Source organism: Capricornis sumatraensis, chromosome 15, assembly GCF_032405125.1.
Source record: "Capricornis sumatraensis isolate serow.1 chromosome 15, serow.2, whole genome shotgun sequence".
NCBI classification, from domain to species: domain Eukaryota; kingdom Metazoa; phylum Chordata; class Mammalia; order Artiodactyla; family Bovidae; genus Capricornis; species Capricornis sumatraensis.
In genome coordinates this window covers 80,371,447-80,388,100 of record NC_091083.1, presented here as the reverse complement: position 1 = coordinate 80,388,100, position 16,654 = coordinate 80,371,447, and the positions used below count along the sequence as shown (strand labels likewise).

General features: G+C 46.5%; 1 protein-coding gene across 1 annotated transcript in view; it reads right to left on the bottom strand.

Moving 5' to 3' along the window:
* The window catches only part of ARFGEF2 (ARF guanine nucleotide exchange factor 2), an 81,927-nt gene that overhangs the window by 52,800 nt on the left and 12,473 nt on the right, over positions 1 to 16,654 (bottom strand). The window contains exons 2-6 of the mRNA XM_068987222.1: positions 15,384 to 15,414; positions 14,171 to 14,294; positions 6,476 to 6,622; positions 5,308 to 5,487; positions 4,722 to 4,953 (exon numbers count right to left, since the gene is read on the bottom strand). Coding sequence (XP_068843323.1) covers positions 4,722 to 4,953; positions 5,308 to 5,487; positions 6,476 to 6,622; positions 14,171 to 14,294; positions 15,384 to 15,414 — 714 coding nt within the window. The remainder of the gene's footprint in view (positions 1 to 4,721; positions 4,954 to 5,307; positions 5,488 to 6,475; positions 6,623 to 14,170; positions 14,295 to 15,383; positions 15,415 to 16,654) is intronic.

Below are 16,654 nucleotides of genomic sequence, written 5' to 3'. Positions count from 1 at the left end.
TAACAACGTGGCCAATCAGGCCACGATTTTCTGCTTTTGGTCCTGGAGAAGCAACAGGGAAGTGTTTTCATTTCCATTGGGTACTTACACCAAGTGAAAGAAAAATGCCGCCCCACACATCAGATCAGTGAACAAAGGATGCCGCAGCCTTGAAAGCCCTCCGGACGCCCGCTGTGGCAGGCCCGGAGGGAGCTCAGGATGGAGACAAAGGTCCTAGAGCCCTCAGCCACCCCCTCCAGTGGGTGCACCCTGAGGGGACGCAGGATAGGAACACACAGGAGACTGGAGCCAGAGAGCCGAGATACACATCAAAGGAATGATCTCAGTGAGCCCAGAGTCGTGCGCCAGCCTGTACACTGGAAAGCACTAAATTTATGGGGCTGATAAATCTGGTTTTCAATGCAGAAGACAGGAGTTAGAGCCTTGGGTCAGGGAAATCCCTGGAGAAGGAAATGGCAGTCTACTCCAGTATTCTTTCTTGGGCAATCCTGTGGACAGAGGAGCCTGGTGGGATATAGTCCACAGGGTTGCAAAAGAGTCAGATACAACTTAGCGAGTAAACAACAACAAATGTTCTCCTTAGAGGGCAAAAAGAACTTGAATGGAGGTTAGGAAAGCCCTCAGTCACAGGCAAAATCTTCTAAAGGTTTAGAAGGTTTCTTCATCTAAATAAGACGATTCAGTCTAGATCAGTGTTACCTATGAAGAAGGAAACAGAACAGGCTCTATCTTGAAAGCAGAACTCCATCTTGGGCCGGACTGTGGACTTTGAGCTATATGCCCAGTATCTGTGGAAACGACATACCAACAGGAAAACCAGGCCCCCAGAAGGAAGAGCCCCAGGGCTCTCCATCACCTGAAAGAATACCCCAATTATCTGTGTAACCAAACAGAATCATACATTCTATTATGCTTACTGGGGTATGACCACAAGCCTATTGATAACTGTCCACTGTTAACTACCTAGGCTTAAGGCATATGAATCATGGGTTAACTATGATTGTATCTTTCTTTTTCCTTTGTTCACACTAGTTTCAGAGAACCTTATACACTTAGGGTATATAAGGTTTTCACAAATGTTGGTCAGGGTCCTTGGCTAAGAGGAGACTCTGCCTTGGGCCGGCCGGTGTAATCAACTGCACTCCACTATCTGCACTGTCCTTCTGAATGAGCTTGTTTCCCGGAACACGGGGCTACAACACACACAACCTTCATAATTTTTGCCATTTCATGCACCACTTATTATATTACATGTGTATACATATATATATATATATCACAGTGATCTTTAACTCACTGTAAGCAATAATTAATATTCACAAAACAAAGGTTTCAAACACTAATCACACTTTGTTAATGCATGTTAGAACAAATGTATAACTATTAAAATAAAAACCATTCACCTATGAGCCATCTAAAATCACCTCATCTAGATCATGCTTTGGTAAACACGTGTCTCACGTGTCTAGGTATTTCTAAATTCCTTTCTAGTTCCAACACTCTCTGATGCTATGATTTAACAGAATTGTGATGACAGGGTCTAATCTCTACTAAACATTCCAAAGTCCCCTGTACACAATGAACACCCAAGAATTAGCAGCCCGATGAGTATGTTTCATCAGAGGAGCTGCAGGCTTGGTAAGTTGTTGGGCTGTTTTTCCCTTAATGAATGGGATGCAAGACAAAAAGAGTGAGCGAAGACATCTGTGAGCACACTGGTAACTGTGTACCTACAATACTACATATTAGCTGTACACGTGTGTAAATGCTTAAGTCTAATGCTGGGAGTTAAAAAGTAAGAATCTTAAAAATGAAAAGAAAATGGGAAGTGACTATTCTTGGGTACAGGGTTTCTTCTGGGTGTGATAAAAATGCTCTAAAACTAATTGTGGTGATTGACTGTTGCTCAACTGTGTCAACATACTACAAAGAACTGAACTGTACATTTTAAACAGGTGAATTTACAGAACTGAATTTCAGTAAACCTGTATTTTTTAAAAATTGACAAGAATAGTTGGGTCTTTGGGCTGTGAATGGACAAATGGGGTGAGGTCCCCAGGGAACCCTGTTGGCCATGCCCTAAGGTTCACAGAAGCTAGCATGTTGCAGGCTCAAAGATCTCATTTTGTGAATTTACAAAGAGCAATACAATCCACTTCTTGCACGGGCTGATAAGACTGACAGATGATCGATCAGTTTTATCAACCTGGGATGAAAATCTGCCAAGGGGAGGAAGATCCTCTGGTCTGCTGGTGAGCTGTCATCCACACAGATTCCGCTAGGAGGCACCTTATCTCAGGAAGGCCGGGAGGGTTCACAGTGAAGCAGGACAACGCGTGTGGAGTGCCCAGGGAGCAAGGACCACGCCTGGCACAGTGACTGGCTCGGGGCAGCAGGGCCTCCCTGATGGCCAGTCTACAGGAGGGAACCAAGAGGAGAGCTGGACAGGTCATCTTGGTCACACAGGCACTGGAGCCCCTGGGGGCCTCGGCAGCCTGGACTCCAGCCCAGGGCGCTGTGTCTGTCGGCCAGCACCTCTGCCATCTGCCTCTCAGGCTGCCCTTCCTCCCAGGTGCCTCATGCGGTTCTCCTGAAGGACGCGTTCTTTCTTTAGAGCCACATCTGGACAAGTGGAGGCCTGCCTGTCCCTCTTAAGGGCGATGGTGCACCTCCACTCTGATCTTCCACTTGCACGTTTGTGGTCTGATTCCTAGAGGCACTCTGATGCCCACGATCTTGGGAGAAGCCTCATGGGGTGTATTACACCTTGCGGCAACACAATCCACAGCAATATGCTAAGTGTAAAGCTTTCTGTGTTAGAGCAGAATTTTAGGTTCCTGGGTTTCTGTAAAACCATATTCTAGAAATCAAATCCCCCCCCACACTCCATTCATTCAGTAAAAAAAGGTATTTACTGACTATACGTACTGGGCACCAAACCAGGTGTTGGGAATATTGTGGTGAATGGGGTGGCTGATGCCTTAGACCAGGAACAAGTGAACACAAACTCTTCAGTGATTTGAAGTAGTGATCAGTGCCATAAAGAAAATAAGAGAGGGTGATGGGACAGAGTGACGGGGAGCTTCAGAGAGGGGATCAGTTAGAAATGAAGCCTGAAGACAAAGGCGGGGTAAGGGACAGTAGGTGCCGAGGTACCAAGAGCAAGCACTGCATTTTCAAGAACCAGAAACACCACCTGCACATCCTATAACAAACAAGCGGAAAGGAAGCAAAGGAAGGTACAGGGAGGTGGGAGGAGGCAGGACACACAGGGCCTTGGACATCGTGGAGATGGGGCAGGCACAGACGTCATTATGAATGGGACAGGATGGGAAATTACCAGAGGGGTTGAAGCAGAGGGAGGTCCTGATCTAATCCATGCTTTTAAAAGATCATGTTGGCTGCTGAGTGGAAAATGGGCTGCAGTGGAAGCACTTTCATGCAGCTCAGGAAGACCTGCTTTTCCATCTGCACAGTTACACTCACTACAGTGTGTTTAAATATTAATATTTGTTGATTGGCCACAGTCTGATAAAGGTTCCAGTAAAAACCTGCCTGCTCTTTGCTCTGAGAGTTAATAAGGCAAAGATGAAAACCGCTACAGAAGGTGGGTCAGGACTTCCTGAACACCTTCCAAGACACGTGACACTGGGCAGCCAACAGTGCGCACCCAAGACACGTGTGATTCCCTGCGGCAGCTTTTCCTTTGATCCTTGCCTTGGGTGAACTGATCCAGAACAACATTCCAGAAACAATACTTGGTCTCCTCCTACCCGTGCCAAGCTCTGGTAAATTACAGATGAACAAAAACTGCTCAAGTATGGGCTCTGGGTAGCCAACATACCACCAACAGACTTCACTGCCAATAATGGGGCAGAAGAAGATATGAGGCCAATTATGAAGGCGGGTCAGATACTTCGTTGTAGAACCATCAGCTAGAGTGAAAAATTATTTGGCAGAAATCACTTGGGAATAAGGTATGTTCTTGAAAAATAGATGAATTTAGAATTTTGTTTGCACAAATTGCACAGTGAAAGAGAGGTAAATATTAAAAAATAATCTTACGTGACAACCCAATTCAAAACTTTCACACCTAATGTTTTATTTACTTCAAGACTATCATCGGGTGCAGAAGACCTTTCATTTAAAAAAGCAAGCACAACCAAGTAGTAGTGTACTTGGTCTCAGAAGAAGACAGAGCTGTCTGTGTGCCTATTCCTCTATGAACCCACCCACCCACCTTCTGGCTCCCTTCGAAGATGTCCATAAATAGTGACTAACTGCCCGTAAGTGGGCAGAGCACAGAAAGCCTGTGTATAAGTGACAAATGATGTCTGTGTCCTCTTCTGGGAGATGAAACAGACATTAAAGGCTCAACCACCGAAACGATTACCTCCTGGGACACAAGCACTCCACAGTGGACCCATGGCACTACAGTTGACATCAAATAGCAGTAGCTAGATATATTTCAGGAACAACCCCCCCCACCAAAAAAAAAACACAACACAACCAAAACACTCATAACTGACAACGGGATCTGAGACACTCAGCCTCCTGGGCTGTGTTTCATAAGAGAAAATCAAAGAGGAAGTCAAGGGGGAGGCCCAGAAATAGAAGAGCTACTGGAGGTTTCCTGTCATGACACCAGACAGCTCCTTCACCGGCCCCTTGGATGCAAGACGGCCCAGTCACTGGGGGACAGGGAGGCACAGGGGCCGTACCTGAGAGTGACGGGCCTCTCTCTCTGGGGGTGTGTCCGTTCTCTGTGATCACCGAGGAACCACTCCTGGCATGCTCGCCATTGGTTAAATCTGTCTTTTCAGGAGTTGTTGGTTTGCTCTGTGCCTGGCTCTGCTTCAAACGATTGAACTTTGGGGACACTGCTGCAGCTTGGATCACAGGGGACTGTGGTTTCGAATGGATTGGTTTTTCCAATTCTCTGGCCTCCTGCAACTGAAAGGCGATGAAAAAGGGATTCAATCTAAATGGATACAGCGTTTTGATAAGGAACAGAAGAAAAGCCAGCCTGTTGCATAAAGAATATCCAAACAGAAGGATAGAATTTAAAAAAGGAAATCAATTCCTTCAACAAACTCACACCAAATCTGGAATGCAAATTTCAAAACCCATTGAGATTCTCTCTGTGCTTTTTAAAGCAAGGACAAAAACAGAATGCAGAGAATTCAGAGGAAGTAGAGATTAATTACAAGATGCAAAGACTTCACCAGGCACCGAGGCCACACAGGAAAGACTTCACAGCAGGGGATGGTGTCCCACTCACAGCAGCTGGTAACTGCTACCACTCACCACTTGGTTTTCCATGCGGGTGAAAATGACGTTCAGCATCTGAGTGAGGGTAGCCTTGGCGGTGGTTTGATTGATGAGATTTTTGCTGGCCAAATAGATATTGTAACATGTCCTGACCGTCTGCAGGATGGTGCCCTCGTGAATTTCAATGTGCGGGGATGTGACCGCAGTGAGAAGAGCCTGAAACAAAAATCCGAAACCTTCATCTTCAGGAGTGCCCACTGCCCATCCTCTCAAGAGTCCAACTCTTCTATTGGAATTGGAAAAACCAAAGGTTTGCCTTTGTTTTTATTTGGTTTGGTTTAAGAAGATGGCTCTGTGAGCTAAACTGGATGATTATTATCAAGAGCCAAGTCCCTGCTGCTCCAAGTTCAAAAAAGTTTAAACACACTTACAACTCCATAGAACCCAAGTTATGTGAAGTAACTGAGCTGTGTTGTGAAGTGTGCTCTCTACCAGGCTACTTTTTTAAAAGCAAAAAAAAACCAGACACTTCTCTCAGGAGGGAAAATGCTCCAACCTGATCTCACATACGTTGATCACAAAATATACATGTTTTGATGGAGGTGTAGGGTGGGGTGGGGTGGGGAGATCAGCTTCCCAGTTCCTTGGTGCATTTTCAAGGGAGCTTTAAGTAGGGTGCAGCTAGCACAGAGCCATCCCTCACAAAGCTAACATGTCCAGGACTTAGGATTTGAAACGTTGACCACATCTATCCTGACTGGTTCTGACAAGCAGATGGGACCATCCCATGCCAAACCATTCCTGGCAGCAGAAATGGAACAGGATGATGGGAAGGGAGAATAAAGGGACGGGGGCAAACCAGTGATAAAAGTATCGACATAGGACTGCTGAGAAATGGCAGTCCGGGAATCCAGAAATTCAAGGGGAGACAGTAGAGGATTTCAAGTCAATCTAATTCACAAGCAATTTATGTGATTATTAGTGGAACTATTTACTTTGAAAACACACCTGTTTCTGCTCTTCTGTCTTGGTCCACGCTAATCAGTTCTGACACTTCACAAAAGATCTAAGTGATGCTTACATATTTTTGCTCTAGCTCAGTGCCTCCTGAGACAATTAACACATGGTAAATTAGAAATGAAAATTCCCAGAGGGGATGAGTTTTCTCATTTAAAATCTAGACTAGGCAGACAGACAGAAATACCTTAATGATTTGTAACTGAACGCCTTCATCGGTCTGAGGGCCTTGAAAACAGTTGCAAATGGTTTCCACGATCCTGTCAATCAACCGCTTGCCGGGGGCACCACTGTCGGGGGCGTTGCCGGTGATGTGACCATAAGCGATGAGTTTCTAAACACAGAAAGCACAGACATGAGGAGTTTCTGCATGGCCAAGGCTGAGCCCATCCACAGCGGTTAAGAGGCAGGCGGTGGGCTTGGCCTCTAACTTCCGTTTCCCAGAGATCCCTCTGCTCCCCCTGGGTGTGGGGGGCATGGTCACGCCAAAAGCACAGCACCCAGCCTGACTCCTGATGGCAGAAGAGCCCACAACGCTGAGAGTGGCCAGGGGAAAAGGCATGTGCAGAATGGCCCCCAGTGCACAACCACTTCTGTGAAAGATGGAGGAGTTAGGGACTTCCCTGGTGGTCTGGGGCTAACACTCTTGGCTCCTAATGTAGCAGGGGGCCTGGGTTTGATCCCTGCTTGGGGAACTAGATCCCATACGCTGCAACTAAGACCTGGCACAGCCAGATAAATTAAAAAAAAAAAAAGGAGAAATTAAAAACTATATATAACAGAGACAGAAGTTGTTAGCAACTGCCTAGAGCTGGGGGATTCCAGGGAAACAGGGAGTGACTGCAAAAATGAGCAAATATGGCGCTTCTTTCGGAGGATAAAGACGGTCTCTAATTAGACTGTGGGGCTGGCTGCACAACTCCGTCAACATACCAAAGTCATGGAATTGTACACCTCAGACGGGTGAGCTACAGGCATCTGAACTGTACCTCAAGCTGTTAAAAAAACCTCCCCCCCACGCCCCTGCAAAAGGCAAGATGCATTAAAAACTAACGATAACAAGTCTTGCTCCAGCTCAGGGAGAACTAAGCAGCTGTGAGCAAGAGCAGGACTAAGACATACTGTGGTTCAGGCTTTCCTTCTTTCTGAATGGTGACTCAGGCCTGTGCGATTTCATTCCAAAAATTAAAGTAAAAATCCTCACTGAATTCTGCACCAACACCATCAAACTGCATGTCACCCGTGCCACTGAAGAGACAAGAGGCTGTCCAGGCTGTGCCCTCAGGGTCAGGTGACAGATCAGTTTGGACATGGGCCTCCTCCCTCCTGACCTGGATTTCGTCAGGGACAATCTGAGAACTGGAAGGGAACTCAAAGGTCAGGATGGTTTCAAAGCCAGGCTGATATTCAGCGTCAAAGAGGGATCTGTGATAGCAACAGCCTCCTGGACCTCAACGCAGACGTCCTCGACCAGGCTGGTTGGGTGGAGCCCAGGAAACGATGTTTTTCTCCAAGTCATCCAGGTTGTCCTGACGGCTGACCGAATAAAAAGAACCACTCATCTGCGATAGGCCCTCTGGGGTCCGTGAACTCTTAAGGCACCCTCTGCTTCCAGTGACTTAGTAAAGACTCTGACAGATGCTGCTCTGTTCTTTATCCTTTTTGTTTCTGGTGTGTCACGTTCTTGATCTGCCTGCCCGGAGTGACACAGCTCCAGAGGCGATCACAGGGCCTTGGCCCCTGCGACACGCAGACACGCCCCCCGCCGAGGCCTCATGCCACTTCTCAATGGCTTTTCCTCATTATTAGCCTCGAAAGCACCGCCGTTCAACACACAGGAAGAAAAACTGGTTGAGACAGAGGCTGAGAGCAGAAGTATGACACTGCTGGACCAAGCAAGCAGGAAGAGGCCTGCACACAGTGGGGCTCAAGATCAAGCCCAGGGAGCGCCACACGGAGGCAAGGAGGTGCTCCAGCATGGTCGTGGTTTTTATTTATTTCTGGCCCCGGCAGCCCACGTGGGACCTCACATTCCCGGCCAGGGATCCAACATGCACCCCGTGCTGTGCAGTGCAGGGTCCCTGGCTGCCAAGGAGGCCCCTCAAGTGTGTTCCTGAAGAACAAGCCCAGATGCCCATTGTGTCATTCCCTCTCATCATGGCTCCGCAGGCTGGCTTCCTGTGAGGGCAGCGCTGTGGTGGTGGTTGTTTAGCTGCTAAGTCATATCTGACTCATTTGCGACCCCATGGACTGTAACCTGCCAGGCTCCTCTGTCGATGGGATTTCCCCAGCAAGAAAACTGCAGTGGGTTGCCACATCCTTCTCCAGGGGATCTTCTTGATCCAGGGATTGAACCCATATCTGCTGTGTCTTCAGCACTAGCAGGCAGATGAGCCACTTGGGAAGTCTCAACAGGAGGAGGGATAAATAAAATGGCAAAATATAATTTATCAGGAATGCCCTCTACTTGCATGGGGTGTTTTAACAGACATTAAAACCAATGTTGTAAAAAGCAAGCCATAGAAAAATCTGTACAAGTATAAATGCTTTATGATATAATTTCCAGCTACTATGGCTGAGTTGAAGAGTTAGAATGGGGACTATATGACCTGCAAAACGCCTGAATATTTACCATGCAGTCCTCTATAGGAAAATGGTATCATAAATGGTACCATTTATGTTAAAAAAAGAGAGAATTAAAACATCGAAACAGGCAACTGGGTCTGGGGCTTGTGGTCTAAGGAACTTCAGCCATATCTGTATAGTTCTAAAAGAAATTTCTAACAGAGAATGTAGTTATGTACAACTTATATTATTACATATCGATTTTAAAATGAGCATTAAAACACACAAAGTCTTTTAGAAATAAAAGCTAAAAGATAATGTTTGTGGTATGAACCAGGTAGCTTAGACCAGGTTTCCCACGGCTTTATGTAGAAATAAAATATGAGAACTCTATTTCTATCTACTTTTCATCTTACTCTTTTAAAGGTCTCTTTTCGTATGGTTTATAATATATGTAATGTGATACCAGTAGCACATGTATATGATCTTATAATTGAAGAAATACTGTGAGAGAATAGTCTCAACAATAATTTCTGTGGTTGGTCTATGCCCAGGAAAACTTGGAGATCACTCACTAGTTTAGGCAAGATGGAACTAGTTCTCTCCCCTCCGGGTCCTGGCCTTAGGGTAGCGTGTGGAGACCAGGAGCTGCTCTGCTACCTGCTCAACTTCCCAGGCTAAAAAAGGGACGCCCTAAAACGCCCAGGGCACAAGAGAGATGCACCACAGCTGGCCTCAACCCTGACCAAACCGACCTTTCCTCCGGGACACTGGCCCTCCACCTCAAGGCAGAAGTCACCTCGCCCACACCAGGAAAAGCCAGTTGAACAGGCTGTGCAAGGACAAACCCCAAAAGGAAATCATTTTTTTTCATTCAGTATTCCAGGGAGCACCTAGCCACTTTCTACCATCATAAAAAGGACAACACATTTTGTATACTAAGGAAAGAAATCCTGGTGGACCTACCACATCACAGAAAACTTCCAGTCTAAAAAAGAGAGCTAACCATATGCCAAAAGCATTAAGACAGGTACTGTAACTCAAGTTGCTGAAGCAAAGCAGGATGTCAATGTTTCCACCATAAATCATACTCACATGTACACTGAGTTTCAGAAAAAAAGACCATTTCTAGGAAAACCCAGCCTACTGATAATTAAAGAGGCCAGAAGTACAGGCTACCAGTGATGAGTGGAGGCCGGCAGCCTGTTTCTGCAGAGGACCACCTGCTAAACATCAGGCTTTGCAGGTCATGTGAACTCCATTCCAACCCTTCACCTCAGCTGTAGGAGATGGAGGCCAGCCAACGAAAGTGCCCGGCTGTTGTCATGAACTGAATGCTTGTGCTTCCCCACCTGAAGTCCTAACCCTCTATGTGATGGTAGCAAGAGGGAGGGTCTTGTGGAGGTAATTACACCTGGATGAGGCCATGAGAGAGGGGTCCTCACGACGGGATTAATGCTCCATGAAAAGAGACCAGGGACTTCCCTGGTGGTCCAGAGATTAAGAATTCACCTTGCGATGCAGGGGACACAGTTGTGATCCGTGGTCGGGGTACTAAGATCCCACGTGCTGTGGAGCAACTTAGCTTGCGTGTCGCAACTACTGAGCCCACACTCTGGAGCCTTGCACCACAACTAGAGGGCCTGCACGCTGCAACCAAAGCTCCTACATGACACAACCAAGATCCTGCGTGCTGAAACTAAGCCCAGTGCAGCCAAATAAACATTAACAAGAAGGAGAGACCAGACTCCTGGCTTGCTCTGCCACCTGAGGACACAGTGACAACCTGGCCATCTACAAACCAGGAAGAGGGCTCACCAGGAACTCAACCAGCTGGCCCTTATCATGGACTCCCCAGCCCAGAGAAAACTGTGGGAAATAAATGTCTCTTGTCTGTATTATTCTGCTACATCAGTCTAAACAGAGTAAGGCAGCTATGTTCCAATAAAACTTTATTCACCAAAGCAGGCTGCAGGCCAGATTTGCACAGACTGGTTCCAGATCGGGAAAGGAGTACGTCAAGGCTGTATATTATCACCCTACTTATTTAACTTATATGCAGAGTACATCATGAGGAACGCTGGGCTGGATGAAGCACAAGCTGGAATCAAGATTGCTGGGAGAAATATCAATAACCTCAGATATGCCACCCTTATGGCAGAAAGGGCCTCTTGATGAAAGAGGAGAGTGAAAAAGTTGGCTTAAAACTCAACATTCAGAAAACTGAGATCATGGCGTCTGGTCCCATCACTTCATGGCAAATAGATGGGGAAACAATGGAAACCGTGACAGACTTTATTTTTGGGGTTCCAAAATCACTGCAGATGGTGATTGCAGCCATGAAATTAAAAGACGCTTACTCCTTGAAGAAAAGCTATGACCAACCTAGACAGCATACTAAAAAGCAGAGACATTACTTTGCCAACAAAGGTCTGTCTAGTTAAGGCTATGATTTTTCCAGTAGTGATTTACGGATGTGAGATTGGACTATAAGGAAGGCTGAGCGCCGAAGAATTGATGCTTTTTAACTGTGGTGTTGGAGAAGACTCTTGAGAGTCCCTTAGACTTCAAGGAGATCCAGACAGTCCATCCTAAAGGAAATCAGTTCTGAATATTCACTGGAAAGACTGATGCTGAAGCTGAAACTCCAATACTTTGGCCACCTGATGTGAAGAGCTGACTCACTGGGAAAGACCCTGATGCTGGAAAAGATTGAAGACAGGAGGGGAAGGGGACAACAGAGGATGAGATGGCTGGATTGCATCACCACCTCAATGGACAGGCATTTGAGCAAACTCCAGGAGCTGGTGATGGACAGGGAGGCCTGGCGTGCTGCAGTCCATAGGGTCGCAAAGAGTCGGACACGACTGAGCAATTGAACTGACTGAACTGATAGTTTAAGGACCCCTGATTAAAAAACACAGGCTTGGAGTACACAAGTCCTAGACACCCACCCAATCCCATCACCGCCTGGCTCGGGGAACTTGGCAGAGCTGGACACTTCATTCTCTAAACCTCAGTTTCATTAATTAAAAAATGAGGATGAGAGTAAGAAGCTCAGACAGTTGTTGGGAAGATTAAACACAATGATGGGGATAAAGCTCTTAGCACAGGGCCCAGCACAGGCTGAGTGCTCAAGATGTTAGCTGTCGTTTAGTACATCAGTAATGTTAACTATCGGCACCAGCTTCCAAACTAAACCTCAACATGAGGACAAAACAATGAAAATTAAACTTAAGCCAAATTTTCCTCAGAAAACATTCACAGCAACAAATGTTTTAGGCTAGAAGTAGGATTTGAGCTGGTATTTGAAAATTCTTGGCTGATGACACGCTTCACACAGGACAATCTGTACAGAATTATATTGAATGAGAAATGGCTTTTCATTTAGAAGAGCTGCTTCTGTGAAGAAACTGTCATCAATTTTTAAGAATAGCTATAGCAAAGAAGAGAGATTAATAGAGTAAATATTAGACTAGAGATGCCAAAAGTGTGGCATGCCCACCGCCACTTGGCAGTCCTGGGTCTCAGCAGACATAATCAATCAACTGTGGCACTTTCTCAAGAAACCCAGATGAGGCTCCAGATAATTTTTCTAAGCAATCATAATACAGAAACTATTCCCTATTCCTCTTCTAGAAAGTACTGGTAAACTGTGTATCTCTCCACTGTATTTTTAAAAAATTTTCCTAGCTCTTTTCATTGCTGTAGGTTCCCACGGGGGTTAAAAACAAATGTTTCTTGGGGAAACCAAAGCTTCAGTAGACCTCAGGAAAAATTCAAGAATGCTGGACCAAAAATTAAGAAGCCCGAGCTGTAGTGCTGTTTCTGTCCCTCACTATCTGCACATCACTAGCCAAGTCACCCTAACTTCTGCATGGCTGGCTGCTTCCAGTCAGAAGGAATTTATAACAAGGCTCCTTGTGGCCCTAAATACAGTCAATCTCATTATTCATAGATTTGCATTTGTGAATGCTCCCGTTTACTAAAATGTAAGTTCCAAATCAATACTTGGGATACTAATATGGTCATTTGTGGACACCCACAGTGCAAAGAAAAATTTGAATCACTTGATGGTCAAGTTCCCAACTGAGGTCAAACAAGGAGCTGCTCTGCCATCTTGTTTCAGCTTTCCTACTGTAAGCAGTGACTTTTCTGTGATCTCTTTAGTGCCATGGTGTTCACATTCTTGTCCTTTTTATTGGCGATTTTACCATTTAAAAAGGCCCGCATGCAGAGCTGAGTGCTCTCTTAGTGTGGCTAAGAACAAGAAGGCAGGGATGTGCCCTGAAGAGAAAGGACGTGTGATCAGCTTTGTTCAGGCATGTATCACAGTGCTGCTGATCATGAGCTCAAGGCTAATGAACCAACAATGCAGGTTGCTGTGAATAAGGTATCTTTAAACAGAAACATGAGCTTCCCCGAAGGCTGAGTGGTAAAGAATCCACCTGCCAATGCAGGAGACCCAAGAGACGCAGGTTCAATCCTTGGGTCAGGAAGATCCCCTGCAGGAGGAAATGGCAACCCCCTCCAGTATTCTTGCCTGGGAAATTCCATGGACAGAGGAGCTTGGAGGGCTGCAGTTCATGAAGTCACAGAGAGTCAGACACAACTGAGCAGGCAAGTACGCAGACAGAAACCCACAGAGAGTAAGGCTGTATGTCCATCAACTGGTGAGCAGGTGACTGGAGAGGCTTGCAGGAGCCTAGTCCTGGAGTTCATCCAGGAACAACGCTTCAGGACTCGCTAATTCTGTGTTCACAGCGACTTTACAGACCATCACCACAAATAACGTGAGCTGATTCTCTCTCTCTACTTGATGAGTATTAATGCCATCAATAAAGAAGCTGCATAAAACACCTTTTGTGCCTGCATATGTACCAATAATTCAATCAATGCTAGAGGTTTTATTTAGGAAAACACACAAAGAGATCAACAAAATACTTCTAGGAATCAAATTCTTTTTTTAAGTAAAGAGATCAGACCTCTCATTCTTCTCTCCCTGACAGTAATATAAAGAATGAGGTGAAAAGCTCCTCCGTCCACCAATTCAGAGCGTTCTGAGTACCAGGGTCATGGGCACAGCTCCTGTGGCACTGGTCCCCAACCTTTCTGGCAGCAGGGGCCGCTCTCACAGAGGACAGTTCTCCCGTGGACTGGGGCGCAGGGAGGGTGGCTTCAGAGCGACCCGAGCACTTTACGTTCACTGCGCACTTTGTTTCTAGTCTCCTGTCGCAGCTGATCTGACAGGAGGGGCAGGTCCGTGGCCTGTAGCCTGCGAGAACACCCTGTATACCACCAAGATGAAACACAGTACCTGCAAGCAGTCGAGGGACGTGCTGACCACCCGGGGGGACCTGGACTGGCAAGCTAGCTCGAATGGAAGGAAGTACTTGTCAGCTTCAACGAAGTTTGCCTTTGGCGGTGCAGCAGCACCGAGCCTAAAGCAGAGAGGGCCGGAGAGGGGAAATGAATTTAAAAAGCTTGCTTTTGCTACTCTCCCCCACCACTTTAATTTCCACTCCCACTTGCAATCATTTAATTAAAAGTGCCTGCAAACCACATCTGGGGGGCTAGACAGGGAGGAGTTTAAAGACACGCATTAGAGGAAAAACACACTAAGGTGCCACACTCAATCTCTGATGACAGGCTGTCACGTCAGCAGCCTGGTACAGATCCTGGATGCCACGTCAGAGCTGCATTTCTGAAGGGGGGACTCTGGCCTCAATACTCTGAGGAGGGGCCACCCTGTAACAGCATATGCTGTCCTCCTGTCTGAGGAAGCATGACCTGCAAGAGCCAGGGCTCTGCGTCCTCTGTCAACGGAAGGTGGTTGCTGGTGCTGAGTTGCTAAGTCGGGTCCAACTCTTGTGATCCCAAGGACTGCAGCCTTCCAGGCTTCTCTGTCCATTGGATTTTCCAGGCAGGAATACTGGAGTGGGTTGCCATGCCCTCCTCCAGGGAATCTTCTCGACCCAGCGATCAAACCTGCATCTCCTGCATTGGCAGGTGGATTCTTTACTGCTGAGCCACAGGAGAAGCCCCAGAGGAGAGGGTAAGGAAGGTCAAGTTAATGCTGGTGAGCCTTCCGTGGGGGCTTCCCAGGGGGCTCAGCAGTAAAGAATCTGCCCACAACGCAGGAGACTGGGGCTCAATCCTTGGGTTGGGAAGATCCCCTGGAGGAGGGCATGGCAACCCACTCCAGTATGCTTGCCTGGAGAATCCCATGGACGGAGGAGCCTGGTGGGCTACAGTCCTTGGGGGCGCAAAGAGTCGGATGCAACTTAGCACTCACATGCACACACCCTCTCCTCCAAATGTGCAGCTGCTAGCCAGCAGTCTGTTAACCTGGCATCAGTACAGACAGATACAGAGTCCTGCCGTGTGTCCAGCACTATGCTGGGAGAGTGTGTGCCCCACCCTCCACCCGGGACCAGAACAGGAGGAAACACGCAGAGGAAGGAGTTCCCGCAGCCCCCGCCAGTTCCCGTCACACCGCGCTTCAGCAAGGAGAAGGCGCCAGGGCTCACCTCTGCTTCTCTATTTCTGCTTTAATTTCATCTGGTGGGGAAGAAAGAGAGGCATGTTAGGAGCAGGTAAGGTATATATAAAAGAAAACAAACAGAACAAAATACTGAAAGCGATGATGATCTTTCTTTCCCACATTTTCTACGGTAAGTATATATACTTTTGGTTTAGCATTTACAAAAGTTGTGGTAAATATGCTAACACAAAATTTATCATATTAATTATTTTTAAGTGTACAGTTCAGCAGCATTAAGGACATTTCTACTGTGCTAATATATATAATTATAATTTATACATATAGTTTTATAATATATATAATATATATACATAATTTTTATGAGTTAAAATTAATTTATGAACCTTTACCATGGAGGGAACATCAACTACACGGTTATGGTTACGGATACAGTGTCAACACTCAGCAATCACGATCTCAAAGAGAGTCTTATTTCTAGGAGGACACGATTTTGCGCCACTGAAACAAGAACATCCTATCTAAACATGCTGGTTCCCTTGCATCCACTTAGTCGAATGCATTCCTACGTGGTGCGTTCGGCAGGCTCACGGTATTATCAAAGCAGGCCAGTGAAGCCGGTCCACCTGAATTCCATGTATTCAGATAACCTCCAAAAGGCCAGCCTTCTTTACACAATCTCTTGTGAGCCAGTCGTCTACAGACACTGCATTAGTTATCCTAGCAACCGTAGAACATGGTGCTGAGGGTGACAGATTTCCTCTCCCGGACAACTCTATTCCAGACTAACTTTTAGGAAGTGAAGACTGAGTAACTGAACTTTACAAGAGGTGGCAATTTTAACTTTTGAGCCAATCTTTCAATGTCCTCTTTCTACACACATAAGAAAGCAGAAGAGAAACATCCGGATGACTAATATCAAACATCTTGCCCAGGGACCATAAGGCCTGTGACACACTGGGTCAGCTAAACAGAGCTCCGTGGTGTGGTTCCTGCCCCTCCAGGACAAGAATCCATGAAGGAGCAGCTTTGGCCTCCTCTAGCTGAGGCCTCAGGCTGCAGGAGTGGCCAGCGAAATCCAGCCCAGGAGGCTGGTGGCCAAGCTTTCAGCTTGCAGAAATCAACATGACACAGCCTGGTGAGTGAAAGGCAAGAAATGGGTTGGCAATTCTGGCAGAACTAGGTTCTGGCATGGATATCTCTCACCTGAATGACACCAGGTGGGTTATTAAACCTCCTTGAATCTTGATGTCCTACTCTAAAAAAACATGAGCATGATAAAAAGCAGCTCCATATGCT